Source organism: Bombus pyrosoma, linkage group LG15 (assembly GCF_014825855.1).
Source record: "Bombus pyrosoma isolate SC7728 linkage group LG15, ASM1482585v1, whole genome shotgun sequence".
In the NCBI taxonomy this organism is placed as follows: domain Eukaryota; kingdom Metazoa; phylum Arthropoda; class Insecta; order Hymenoptera; family Apidae; genus Bombus; species Bombus pyrosoma.
In genome coordinates, this window is record NC_057784.1 from 5,755,619 (window position 1) to 5,770,313 (window position 14,695).

The 14,695-nt window shown below is 31.6% G+C and overlaps 2 protein-coding genes across 3 annotated transcripts; one reads left to right on the forward strand and one right to left on the reverse strand.

The window, feature by feature from the left end:
* Window positions 1-7,338: 7,338 nt before the first annotated feature.
* On the reverse strand, window positions 7,339-9,411 carry LOC122575893. Its single transcript, XM_043745381.1, has 4 exons — window positions 9,347-9,411; window positions 9,036-9,250; window positions 8,785-8,944; window positions 7,339-7,393 (listed from the first exon to the last, which is right to left on the reverse strand). The coding sequence occupies exons 1-4, from the start codon at window positions 9,409-9,411 to the stop codon at window positions 7,339-7,341; spliced, it is 495 nt and encodes a 164-aa protein (XP_043601316.1).
* Window positions 9,412-9,922: 511 nt separating this feature from the next.
* Window positions 9,923-14,692, forward strand: LOC122576086 (cytoplasmic dynein 2 intermediate chain 1). Of its 2 annotated transcripts, XM_043745936.1 has the most exons (16): window positions 9,923-9,986; window positions 10,311-11,042; window positions 11,103-11,222; window positions 11,301-11,470; window positions 11,627-11,774; window positions 11,844-11,984; window positions 12,055-12,195; window positions 12,254-12,565; window positions 12,632-12,804; window positions 12,877-13,093; window positions 13,212-13,363; window positions 13,435-13,583; window positions 13,653-13,711; window positions 13,780-13,934; window positions 14,012-14,144; window positions 14,206-14,692. In XM_043745936.1, the coding sequence occupies exons 1-16, from the start codon at window positions 9,975-9,977 to the stop codon at window positions 14,326-14,328; spliced, it is 2,937 nt and encodes a 978-aa protein (XP_043601871.1). In that variant the 5' UTR covers window positions 9,923-9,974; the 3' UTR covers window positions 14,329-14,692. The 2 variants fall into 2 exon arrangements, with proteins under 2 accessions (XP_043601871.1, XP_043601872.1); XM_043745937.1 differs by lacking the exons at window positions 14,012-14,144; window positions 14,206-14,692 and having other exon boundaries at window positions 13,212-13,362; window positions 13,780-13,921.
* The last annotated feature ends 3 nt before the right edge of the window (window positions 14,693-14,695 follow it).

Here is a 14,695-nt window from a genome sequence, read left to right on the forward strand (position 1 = left end):
GAGGATATTCCGACTGTACTACGTCGTGGGCTAGTGGGGCCCAACAGTTTTATTTTGTCATTTTTTATATGATCAACGTGTACAAACGTCAAAAAGTATCCTACACGTATTTCAGCTTTCTGGATAAGTTTTAACACTTTCTACGAAGTCTGTATTCTATTCCTTTCGTTTTTGCTTAGATTTCTAGTAAGATGTTTTTTGGATGTTCGTCAGCGTGAACGATTCTACAAAAAATGCCTTCTCCACGTCACAAAAACTGATCCTCCTAATCCACGCCGCAGTCGCTTTTTCTTCTTGAATCACATAATAGACAGAAAACTAAAAATATTAATAAAATATATAATAATATTAAAAGGCAAATGTTATCTTAAATAAGATACAAATGTGTATATAGATATATAGGACAGAGAAGAAGATAACACATATTCATACTTTTGAAGATTTTCGCATAAATGTTGCTCTGTTGCATATAATTTTTATACTTTACAAATAATACTATAACATTTCATGGCTGTATAAATTCATGTCACTAATAATTATTGCAAGTAAGGTAAACTTAAATTTTCAATTTTTAAACATTATTGAATACCTTAGATTTTACTAGTATTATCTGTAGGAAATACGCTTTTAAAAATCTATATTTCGTATATGCAGTTAAAACTGCACTTTCTGACGCTACTTTAAAACCGACAATCCTATTCAGTCTGTTTGCTGGAAAGGAATTACCTTGCCACCTACAAGAAATACAAAAGTCTCGTTATTATGTCGATAAAGACTCGGGAACACCTTTATTATTCTTTGTTATTTTATATCTCTACATATAGGATATTAATGTAGTAAATCTCTTTCAAGTGTCTTCGAAAAACCATAAACATGCAGACAGAAATATAAACATAAACATAAACATAGAGACACTAATTATGAAAGATATTTTGTAAGTATACAATATCCTTTAAGTTCTTTACAAGTTATGTTTATACTAGACAATACGTTTATACAATATTTTTAATGATATAATATATTACCTTTATATTATATTAATAGCGTGCCTCGTATTATTTTTAATTCGTATTTTATTCACTGTTTGGCCGATTTATTTGGCAGAGGTTCTCATATTTTCAGAAAACTCAAGTTTCCCTTTTGGCAAATTATTTTATGGCATTTATCTTCATCTGTCTATGCTTACATACATATGTACATATAGACATACAAGGACATTGGCATGCTATGTTAATCTAGCAGACAAGAACCACCTACCTACGCGTTTCTAATGTCTCTGGGACAATCGGCAGCTGACACTTTCATGTTACCTACGAATGTTTAATGCGTTGGTAATTATTATGAAGTAAATTACACGACCGTGTAGGCAATATCGAATGGGGGAACTGCAACATTGATGAGGCTGACTCGTGCCTTAAAATTGTTTCTATTCGACCTCATCAATGTTGCAATCCACACCGTCCATACGACAAGGATGGCAATTAATGGTCAAAAGATCGATTGCTTTTCGCGGGAATTAGCCGTACTGCAATAGAACAACCAGGTCCTTTGACCTTCGCGTGTCTGTAGCTGTGTATTGCGAAGCATAATCGGCACAGAATGATCAGAAAATATGAATAATATTAGTAATTCGATCAGTAAATACTTTCCAATTGTTCAATTAACTGTCGTGCGTTGGATAACACTAAACACGCTTTTCAATTTGCAACGCGAGAATCTTAAGAAATATTAATATAAAAATATCTAAAAGTTTAAAAATATAAATATAGTCAAATTATCGAAAATTTTATACCAATGTTAACGTATAGCTTTTCTCAATGCTTAAAAAAGTAATTATTTTGTTTGAAAAAGATATTTGCATATGCGTAAAGAAAATAATTTCAAGAATTATTCAACTAGTGCTTCAAATAGCGCTTAATTTCTTTCTGCTAAATTAAATAATATTCTTAAGCAGTTAAAAAATTCTACTTTCAACGAATTCGCTATATTTGTGATATCCTTAATTTTGTCTATATTTGCAGCATTAAATCTTCTTCCTTTCTTTAACACAAGTTGTGCACTAATAGCGGTAAACGTAATTGCACGAAAGAAAATTGGAGGTGCGACGGTGATTTACGGAATAGCGTGTCGTTTTCGTACGCGAAAAAAGGGGATGAACAGCGTGGATTATATTGCCTGTTCAAATTTAACTCGGGGACGGAGGCGCACCGCGGGTTAAATAACGCCATTTGTTATCGTAATATCTAATTTAGCGTTGAAGGGTGATGCGCCAACGGCCATGTGGTCGTGATCTCACGAGGCCACGGTACAGGTGTCTTAGGAACAACAGTTTAGCTTCCATAAGTTTGCCAGGTGTACCTGTAAGAAACAAAATGATTCATTCCCAGAGACCCGCTTTTAAACATGAACTATATTCCCTGGCAATTTTTGCAATACTTCTATTCTACATTTACATATTTTTTAAGTTAAGAAAAGATATCCTTATCATTGGGATCTTCTTCATTTTAAAGTATACCTTCTATCATCCAAATAAATATATTTTTTAGATTGTTGAAGAAATTGGATTGAGGTTTACTTAAGTATCGAAAACAGCTGCCAATAAATATTTTAAACATACTACTCCTACTAATTTTTACGATACGTATATTTTACCAATATATACTTTCATGATAATTTTTTCATTCTTGTTAAGAGATCACATAAGGAATCTTAAAAAGAATACTTCTATTTGTATTAAGATAAATGTAATTTCGAATTTTGCTTAAGATACTTAAGATTACTTGGGATTACTTAAGATTGCTTAAGACATTTCAGAGAAGTACTGATTGTTAATTAATAAAAAATTAGTCTCCTTGGAATTTTTCAATTTCCTTTTTAAAATTCAATTTTTTACTTCTACATATGCAAAGAAAATGGACTACTTGGTAATATAATGGTATAATATACATATAATGGTAATCATTCCTTTATAATGATACCAATGAAAGTCAAACCTGCTAATCGATCTAATCAAGTCTGACGTTTTCACAGAGAAGCAAAAATAATCAACGAGACCTGTCCTTACATTACGAACCGCGTTCTCGTCGCTCTGTCGGCCGCTCGTTATCATTATGCGGCTGGATTCGCGATAGCGAACGCCCCCGCGGCTCTTGCTCGCTTGGTCTCTGCTCGTGCGAACCCAAACACCTGCCCGCGACCAACGAGTAACGTGACATCACGTCATGTGACCTCCTGAGCCCCGGATGCGCCCCGAAACCCCTTAGATCCCAATGACACCGCGCGACCTCCGACTAATCTGCGTAATCGCAGTCCTGGAAAACGACGGATTACACACTCTGACCATATCTTCGTGCCGCCATCGCATTTTCCTCATTGTACCCTCTGGTACTACTTTTTAATCCTACTTTTAAAGTAACCAGAGTTTCCCTTTGGTTCCTTTAAATATATTTGTTTTATAAGCGGAAGCAATTATTTTAAAGATAGGCCTATTGTGGTATCAAAATTTCTGCTTAATTCTTTTAGGTATACTTTTGTTATATCTAATGATTAGTCTGGTTTGTCATGGTTTCAAACTTAAGATATTACAAAGATATGGTATAGTAGTTATTAGTATTATAAACAGTTACCGATTCATTGTAGATATTGTTGCAGGTATTTTGACCTATTTACTTGTTTCCTTTAGTGATCATGTTTGGTAACAATCTTAATTTGAGTCACAATTTTTATTGAAATATAGATAGGAGGTATTTAAAGAAGGTTTAAGAATTTTTTAAGTCTGTTTTGAAAAATATAATTGTAGTGTCACTTTATAGAATAAACCTCTCTTAAATGAAATTACCTACTTTAAAAATTAAACATTTAATAAATGAAATAATACAATACAATATTTTACATAATCAACATTTTTACCTTCACATTTTATCTAATCTATCAGTTGGAACTCTATTATGCCAATATAAAACAAAATCTAGCAGATCCTAAGTCTCCAAGTTCTTCAGAGTTCAAGGCATGAACGATTCATTTGAAGAAGCTTCAACAAGTATTTTTCATCGTTCCACAAGTAAAATGTTTGTTCTCCTTGTTCGTAAGTGATGAATACAAAGGAAGATCACGCATGATTCCATGTATCGTACACCTAGAAGCGACATCATGGCGAAAGGATAGCGTGTCTAGCCATTAATTTCATCCACCGTTTACCATCTTCGCATAGGAAGCACGGATTCCTCTTTCACCCTTGCACGAAGTCACGTATTCGTGACGCCCATTGTTTCACAACCGAAGCAAAGTTATCTCATCAAGTCGTCACGAGGACGCCCCTCCTCTTTGGCAAAAGACGTGATTAAACTTTTCTTACTTCGCTCGGTTTGCCTATTTACCACTGACTTCCGACTACGTTCTGCGTTCCTTCTACGTGTTTCGTGTCAGGTGTGTACTGATTAGCAGATTTCCGTTTTCGTTACTTCGTTTACGCTTCCCTTATGCGGGAAGTATCGCCTGCGATGAAAGATTACCGTACCAGCTTTTACTTTTCTTCCTTTGGGTTACCTGACTTTTTTCGAGCAACCTGCATCGTTTCATTTTTAGTTCCATGAAGTAACTTTTAAATTCGCGTGATTTCTAGATTTATATTTGAGCCGTTCACACTCAACATATGAAATTTTTTAATTAAAATTGAATTGAATGAAAATTCTCAATTTTGGTGCCATAGTATTGATGCTTATTATATATATATATATATAATTTCATCAATTTTCTCTATTTTTGTTTTATGGAATGAACTCATTTGGCAAATAAGTGGTTTATCTGATCCATGGAGAATTCAGAATGAATATGTGTTAACAAATTAATGTGTTCACTCCATACGTTTCTAAAAATCGCAATATTTTGAAAAGTAAATTTTAATAAATAATTTAATAAAGCACATCATGTAGAAATAATGGATACAGGATAAAAGTTATACAATTTTACTACCATTGTCCGATTCTTATAGTTTTCCAGATTCTTTCGTTCGTAGATTCTTTGCCCTAGTTCTTTTATTGAATGAGTTAACGTAAATGCTTCTTGTTCCATTAAGAAATACTAGAAAATATAATAAGAGATACCGTAATTCTTCCATAACCAGAACTTAATCATTTAGACTTAGGGTTTGGTCCCGTGAGGTATGGAAGGAGTATACAGCCCTTCGTTTCCCAGGCTGTTGGCAAATTGTGGCTTACCGCGCTGGCACGGTTCTTATCCGCACTCGTCCAGGTAATTCTTAGCCAGTAAGCTCGTCGTTATCAGATACGAAACAACCATCAATAGTTTTGCGAGATTCTAAAAGAAACAACGGAAAAATTCAGATGTAATAGTACTCTGACTACGATTCTTGGTACATTTCTTTTTAAGCGTTCTTTCTTAAGTGTTTATTTATAGATTCTATTTATAGAAATTCTATTTATAGAAATTCTGTTCATAGAGATTCGATTTAATAATTCTGTAATGATTTTCTCTTCGAATAAAATTATTTTTACATAAAGAAAGATATTATTAAGATTGAATACTTAACGAAAATTGTTTTTTTAAATTCTTAATCAATGAAAAGTTTGCTACCGTATAACTAATCTTGTTCTTTTACAATACAAATACAAGATAGATGTGAAAAGGTAGATTTAAATATAAAAGCGGAAAACTACGCTGTAGAAAGTCAACTTGCATAACGAAAATGGAAGAGAGCAATATATAATTTCATTATACATTACATTATTGAAATAAAAGCATGTTGTTTCCGTGTACGAATAGACATTGCTTCTTATTAATATTTTACTCGTACGGTTCTCCCTCCAGCGATCAAATGCTCCTCCTATTTTTTCCTCTTCAGACCAACACACCGCCCACTTATGATATAGCATGTTCATGTACTGTTATTTCAATTGCAAATCGATACTGACGCATGGAAAACACAGTTACAGAGGTAACTCCAGGCACGATGGATTTCATATGTCTTGGAAAATGGAATGATCTGGCCTTTTATTTAATTCTATTGCTGGACTCTATGCTTTATAATATTAATATATGTTGGAAACTATCGTTATTATTATTTAAATATTAATAAATCCTATGGTATACTGTTCTCTCACACGATGATCTACAGTGGTTAAAAATATGATAATAGCGTAGTAAATATAAATGGTGAATGCTAGAAATAAAATTCTTATTAGAAAAATAGTGTTATTTTTTAAATTATTATCATAAATAAATATTCTGAGTTCTATTCTTTATTAAAAGAAATATCTGAACATTCGCAAGTTATTCTAAATGTATTGTTACCGTATACGGCATCCTTCAAGATAATTCACTTCGATGACATCTCGATAAACGATAATCTTCAAATTCACACGCTCGATACAAGTACGTGCTGCTTTTTCTAAATTTTACATGCTTTCTTACTGGATCATTTACTTTGAATATGGAGAATTCAAGATCAGGAACATTATCAGACGCAGAGGCAAACAGAATGTTAAATGAAATCCTTGAAGAAGACAGGGAAGAGAATTTAGACGATGATGACGAAGATGACGATGAAGGCGATGAATCAGAGTGTACAGCAGCTTGCGCAGGAGATCCTGCTGTTAAAAAGGTCTAACATATACTACATAACAAGAAACTGATCTTTAAAAAATTCAATAAAATGTTTCCTTTTTTAAGTCCATCATCTTCTTGAAATCAATTTTGGTAATTACAGTTTTTCAAAGTTCTTCAATCTCCAACTTTGTCATAATATATTCAAACTAAATAATAAACCATTATATCCTCATCTTCCTGAAACCATACTTCGTCAATTTCAACTTCACAAACCTTCTTCATTCTCAACTTTCTATTACAATATTTAACATAAGTAATAGGCCATGAAATATAAAACATCAGATTCAATCAATTAATCAGAACAGCAGTCTTAACGTCATTCATCGTCATACAATTTCTTTCTTTTTGCAGAGACTCTGCGAGTGTATACGCATCGCAGAAAACTCTTCGAGGTTCTCCTTGCGCGTGATGGAGGCGATGAGGTTGTTGCAGCGCAAAGAAGACCGTCTACTACCGACATCCACCGCGGAGGATATCGTCGACTATATTCAAGCAACTTATCATGACGATGGTGACCTTTACGCTCAGGTGCGAACCACGCTGAAACAGGTCTGTTCCCAAGGGTTAGTTCTGCGTCAAACAGAGCGAAACAGCCGGTGTAGGCGAAAATTGTGTCTCGCGTGAGACACGATCGCGTTTCAAGGCAACTGCAAAACCGTTTATCTCGCTCGTAGACCGTGCATCTATCGACCAGTTTCGTTTGCAGTTCAACTGTTAACCGTAACGCTTCCATCGGTTCGTTTCACTCGATGAACAATCAAATCTTTTCCTGTAAATGAAATTTAGGAGATTTCGGAAGGATCTATTAGTGACTGGGACTTCTAAGGCCGTTATGGAAAATAAAGAAAGTGTAATTATTTGTTTTTCTATAAAACTATACAATATAGTGCTATAGTTGTAAAAAGCTATGATTGCGTTCCATAGAAAATTGTATTTTCTATTTAAAAATAAAATATATTACATTTATTATTGAAATTAATAACAAAATAGTTTATTTTCTATTAACAGTTTTTATCTATTTTATATTCTAATATTATATATATTACTAATGTTAAGTAAATAGTTACAGGACTTTAAAAAATATTAAGAGAGCGACAATGAATTTCCAAATAATTATTCTTATGACGTAGTGCAGAATAGCACTCTTTTTTGCCTCAAAAGTTAAGATGACTTATCGATAAATTTCTATCCTAGATTCGCTATGGAATTGCTAGAAAACGAGTATCATTTAATCGGACCAAATGCGATCTCGATGAACCAAGCCACTTGCACGAAAGGTCGAAGGGATTGCGTGTTGTCTTCGCCAGTTAAGACACCAAAACTTCGCAGGAAACGCGATGATAATGGTGACGATTGCGACTGTAAAACGACAACTAACGAAGAACTAGAACCTACGAGCAAAAATCGAAGAGTATGGATCAACAAATCAAAAAGAAATACTCGAAGGCAACACGAAGAACATGAAGAGAATGTTGCAGCTAGAGAAGTACCAGAATGCTCTTGTAATATGACTGACGAAGACGTAGGCGAAGACGAATGTGTATGCGAGGATCAAGTGCAAAGAAACGCTAGACATAATAATAATTCAAGAGTGCAAGAAAGAGAAGATGTACAAGAAAATGATCACAGAAGAATAAATGAAGAAAGACAAACAAGACCAATTCAGGATTTCTTAATAAAGTCATCAAAAAGAAGAAATGTTCAGGGAAGGAATAGAACGATGGAAATTGTTGATAGAACAACGATAGGAAACCATAGATCAAACAAGGCATTATCAGATAACGTGGACAATTTTTACAGTGAATTACAAGGAAAGATTTTGTCTTCTGGAGACAAAAAGCGGAAAAGAGAACTAAAAGCGTGGATTAAACGTTGTCAAAAAGAATGTAAACGACAAGAGAATCGACGAAACAAAAATAATTAAATTTTTCGTTGAGCTCGTGACTCTGCTAAACGTGACTTTGATCTAAATTATTAATAAATAACTACTCCAAGTGGAGTGCTCTTTTGAATGATAAAAAATTATTTTTGAATGGAATATTTTTCACGTAACGTTTTGTGCGTACAACATTTTATACAAATTTTATCAAATGTATAATAAACAGATCTTCGTACCTTTTATTCCGTTTTTACTTGCTTTTTTGTATTATTATATATTACGTTTTTATTGGTTTATACATATTATTTTTATTTTTCGTTGGAAATAGTGTCAAACACGGGGAAAGTTGTAGAAACCTTCCGGTACGATCGATGGGGATTAAATAACCAGAATGCACCGCGAAAGAAAGTGCTTCACTTACATAAGATTTTAATCTGTTATCTAAAATGCCAAATATCACAAATATAGAGATTTTATATCACTTACATTAGTAAATTATATCGAAAAAATATAATTCATATTAAACTTATACCTGTATTTGAGTTTCTGCGCGAATGGATGATTCTCTTTCTTGCGTTTCTTCTTCGAAATCTATTACATGCATTATTACGTTGTTTTCGAACGCTATCGGTGTACGCGATCTTTCTTAAATATTTATACACCAAATCGGAAACCGTTGATTTCTGATCATGGCGTCGTAGAGGATTTTGCTCCCTGTTTCTATTATTTTTATTCCGAGATGCCAATCTATTCATAGTTATGCATTATTCGAGAAAATTAAGGAAGAGTGAATTTAAAAGATTTAAATTTTACAGAATCATCCACTACACTAATTTCTTTTACCTGACTTCCTTAGTTTCTTCCTTTCTTGTTATTTTATATCGATAACCTCTGTTTCCTAATGTCATTTTGGCTATTTTATAACATTAGATTCATTAAATAGGGAAAGAATTTAAAAGGGGATATTTGTACTATTACATACCATTATTTAATTTAATATCATTTTTCTAAAAGGAGAACTACGTATTTTGTTCGTTAGACATGATACATACATATATGTATAAACGAATTCGTCTGCTATGTAAATTCATAGACGTGTGGTCAAATGCAAAATTTATTTATAATTTTTACCAATAGATGATACAAATATTTTCTATTACATATTGACTTTCTTATACATAGTTTGTGCTTTTATACATAGTATTACTAGAGAATATTATCAAGTAGAGATTAAATCTATCAGTATTAACTAAATACAAGATTAAGTTCTGTATTTAGTTAATATTTATAGTAGTTTTTGATAAATGATATGATAAATTTATCTATACCTTTTTACCAGTAGATGGTACAAACACTTCTTATAGTGTGTTATTTTCTAAAACAGCTACATGTAGCGCTGTAACAACAACGATGATAGTTTACATCATGGTGGTTTTGTAATAACTGTCAACATCAATTAATCAAAAGGATAATGTCTCATAAGGTGGTATTTCATTATATTTAAAAAATCAACCTCTCATTTTTACATTTTCACGTCGGCCACATTTAAAAGTTCGTCATTGCTTAAGTATTCAATTCTCATACTTGATCATTATAATTTCATGATCCTGACATTTCAACTTTAGAGTGCATATTAACTGACAACCTCGAATTTATCGACTTTTTTTAGACAGTATGCAATGAACGCATAAATAAAATAACATTAATTTCACATTTTGTGAAATGAAAATGAAAAATAAAATTTTCTGATTTTTAAATAAGATTTAGAAAATTATGAAAGGATTTTAATGTATAGATTATATTTCAGGGAACTATTAGAAAGGATTCATCTGTCAGGAATGGAAATCAGTCAAATGTTAAAACAAAATCAAAAAGTTCATCATCTTATGGAGACTCGGAAAATTCTGAAAAAGTAGATTTAAAATTGATGAGAATGTCTCAAACTCTTGAAAAAAGAAAAGAGGATGATAGTCACTCAAGATTAACACAAAATTTACAAACAAGCAGAAATAGTACGAAACATCCTATTAAATCCTCTAAAAGTGTTCCTGCTAAGGAAAGTTTTTCCTCAACATCCAAATCAAATATTAACAAGTCTGGAATATCATCAAAAAATATTTTAACAACTAAAACACAGACTGAACTTATGAAGAAGTCAGATATCAATGCTGTAAAAAGCAGTAAAAGTAGTAGTGGAAGAATACAGAGTAATTATGCAGAAAAGAGAGGACAGAGTACAATATTTATACCACAATCACTTACAACTAAACTCAATGCTAAATTGTCTAATAAAAGCATTAGCTCTGTACCAAAAAATAGAGAAGAAGTTAAAACATACTCAAGTTCATCAGAAACAACTGAATCAAAACCAAGGTCTAGGCAACGTAGACTATCTAGAACATTAAGTCCAAGTGAAGTAAAAATGTTACATTCTGCTAATAATAGATCAGATCCTTTACAGAAAATCGACCAGAAGAAAAAGGAGAAAATAGAGGTACTTCAGACAGATAATGAATATGATTATGAAGATGATTTTGAGGTAAAATACTGTAGTTTATCCACAATTTATAATTTAGGCCTAATTTAAACTATTTCATAGGATTATGAATCTGATTTTCAAGAATGCACAGATAGTGAAACATCTGAAGTTAGTGAAGAAACAAGTAATAATCATATTAATGTTCCACTGGATCCAATTGAACTGCATACTACAAAACAAGTACTGATATTTATTTTATCATAGAATAGTATCAAAAACAGTAATATTTTTTTATTTTAAGTTATCACTTTACTGTAGCGCAAAATTGTGAACAGTGCCGAACAAAAGGAAGAAGAACATATGCATGATTCTGGTCATTATGAGCTTACAGAAGCAAGAAAGAGAGCTGCAAGAATAGACTCAATTGCAAATGATTCAAAGCTATCTTCTCTTCTTGAGATAAAACAACCAGTTAATAAATCATTTAGGTTTGTTCTAAGCAAAATCAAGTTCCAAAATAATTAAATAATTTTTATTGTGCAAATTGTACTGTTTTCTATAATTACATATAAATGATTGCCAAAATAATATTGATTTACATAAATAAAAATTTAATATATGCACGTGTACGCATTTTTACATAGTGAGGATAGATCGGAAAATAAATCGTTACCATTATCTACTGATGAAGGATTCGAAGATAGTCGTTCGGGTGATTTTGCAAAATCACCACCGCTCTCACAAATTTCGTTCATTGATTTCCGTAAAATCAAAGAGGAACAAAAACCAAAGGTAATAAATTGATAAATTAATAAAATAGTGAAACTTTTTATTAATAATTTCATTTATTATTGCTTTCAGAAACCCAAAAAAAGTTTAAGTAGAGGTGAAGAGCTATTAGAAATGATAAAATTAAATGTTATGGAATGGTCTGTTCTGGAATGTTCACCTATACCATATGAAGAATTTATTAGAAATTATGGAAAATTAAATACTCAACAAGTATAGTGATTGTCTATTAATAATACTACATTGTATAATTAATTGAAAAATTAATGCGTTCGATTTTTAGATATCTACGCAAACTGGTGAAGATAATATTGACATAGAAACACAAACGGAGGAAATAACATTTAGAAATAAATGGACTCAATTTCCAATAGCTTGCAGACAAAATTTACAAACCAAGGAAGATTTAGATTTATTTCGTATGGTACATACACTTATCACTTTTTACTGATTAATCTTTATCTTAAATATCACATTTTTAGGATCAAATTGGGGTCGGTAGTGACAATGATAATGATATAGAAGCTATAAGCTCTATGTTACCGCAACCCTTTGATATATTGCGATTAAATGATTTCATGAGTCGCGCAGGAAAGGTAATGTTATCGTTATTGGAAGAAAGACGATCTGGTGGCAATGTATTTAAAAATGAAGAAGAAATACCATTCAGTGATGGTGTTGTCAAACTTTCTATAAATTCCATAACATTTTTGGCTGGTAGGGCAATAACGATAATCCATTATTCAGAAGTTTTAAATAAAATCCTACTGACTATTCATTCTCCAGCTGAAGAAGTACGAATTATTTATTGAAGTACCAAATATAATCTATAACAGTAAAACGTATAATATTTTATTCAGGAAATCGAGACATCCAGCAAACAAGATTATGTAACCGATTGTTGTATTGGTTGCGTTTGGAATATTTCTGAACCATCGATGCCGATTAAATTATTGTACTCTACCTGCCCTATCACTTCATGTTGTTTTCATTCAACGAATTATAACATCGTATTTGCTGGACTTCAGGATGGGTATAATATTTTATTACTTTCAATTGTTGTACAATTTACTATATAAAAATAAATAAATATATTGAACAATAGATCGATAAGTCTCTGGGATTTAAAGGAAGATGAAATGTGGCATCAGAAAGTGACAGATAAAGCCAACAATTTAGATTGGACAATACGGATGCCTACATATACAACAGCAACAAATGTAGGAACAAATCATACAGCACAAGTTGTTGCAATACGTATACTATCTAAAATTGAAGAAAAGTCAGTAGAACAACATAACAATAAATTTGTACCAATACAGGTTTGTTAAAATTATTGTACGCATTATATGTTGTCATGTATATAATGCTTTAGTTATTAATATTATCTGCATCAGTTATTTGTTTAACCTTAATTGTGAATATTACTTGTACTAATAGATATGTAGCTTAAGTGAAAATGGTTCAGTTGTTATATGGAGTGTTTTGCACAATATGGGCAAAAATGTCGACGATTTAGGACTATCATTTTGGGGTAGTGTAAAACTTATTAAAAGTCAAGAACTATTTTTACAACCTAACTATAAAAAAAAGTAAATATTCCCTAATAACATGTTTATTACCTATTAAACTTCAACTTTACTAAAGTCTTTTAACTCTCTAGAAAGATCACTGCAGCTACGTTCATTGATATGCATGTGGATTGCATTGATAGTAATAATCTTTATATTGCCACTAACAGTAGCAGTATTTTGCATGGTACTTGTATTGGTAACAAAGCTAATCCTCCTGTATACACAAAGTTGGATACCAGTAAGTTATTAATAACATATCAATTTTAATTAGTTCATTGTAATTTCAATACTTCATTTGATGTTTCAGATGACTGTGGGAACGTAACTTGCATAGAAATCTGTCCATTTGGATATTCGTTCTTCTTGGTAATATTTTTACTTACATTCACTCTCTTGAATTCTTTTGTTGTTCCTAAAGCAGTTTTCTGATACAGGTTAGCTGTGATGATGGAACAATTCGATTGCACTCTTTAGATATTAAGAAACCAATTTTACAATTAAAAGATGAAGACAATACATACATTATTAGATCCGTACAATGGTCAAGGTCGAAACCATTTACACTTTTTGTACTAGACAATAAATCATGGTAAGAAAAATTAACAAAATGAATATTGATTTAAACAAAGTAAGCAATTGAAATAACTTTTGTATATGGTATTTTAGTATACATATATGGGATTTAAGTAACAGTGATATATATCCAACGTACAAAATAAATATGCGAAATAGTGGACATATAAAAACTATGCAATTATCATACTGCAAAACAAAACGAGATACATCTCATCAGTACTTGGTATGTTCTTTTTTCTATGCATAATAATTTGTAAAAATTCTATATGTGTTATTTTTTCCAGGCGTTTGGTACAGAATGCGGGCACGTAGAAATACACAAGCTAAAAATGAATTTTTATCATTCAAAGGAAGAAGATTATTTACAGGAATTAAATGCTTTCATGCGATACGTCGCAATTTTATAAATAAGATAAAATTACCAATAGGGTCAATATTGTTCAAGGAAATTGACACATTTTTTATACTTCCGGTGAATTAAGACGGACTTTGTATGCCTTGGATATACATTTGTATTTTCAAAGTAAATGATACATACTTAAAAAATATTTAAGGACAATCCTATAATCATAATGTATGTGCCCACTAAAAAGCATTTTTTAAACTGTTGTATTACTTTAAGGTAAAACTAGAAGTTTGCACAAAACTATTATTATTCATTGTGCACATTATTCACTGTAACGCACAAAACTGAAACCGTCCACGAATTGTATATAATCAAAAATTTTATAATGTAAAAAGACATTTAAATAATATACCTCAATGAAAACATTC

Excerpts from the sequence above, each read along its gene's own strand:
- LOC122576086 (XM_043745936.1), top strand. Across the intron at positions 11,471-11,626 it reads CCAGTTAATAAATCATTTAG|TGAGGATAGATCGGAAAATA; the intron begins GTTTGTTCTAAG and ends ATTTTTACATAG. Across the intron at positions 12,805-12,876 it reads TTTGCTGGACTTCAGGATGG|ATCGATAAGTCTCTGGGATT; the intron begins GTATAATATTTT and ends ATTGAACAATAG.
- LOC122575893 (XM_043745381.1), bottom strand. The coding sequence starts at position 9,411 with ATGACATTAGGAAACAGAGGTTATCGATATAAAATAACAAGAAAGGAA. Across the intron at positions 9,251-9,346 it reads GAAGAAACTAAGGAAGTCAG|ATTGGCATCTCGGAATAAAA; the intron begins GTAAAAGAAATT and ends AACTATGAATAG. Across the intron at positions 7,394-8,784 it reads ATGTATAAACCAATAAAAAC|GAAAAGATTTGATTGTTCAT; the intron begins GTAATATATAAT and ends TTTCATTTACAG.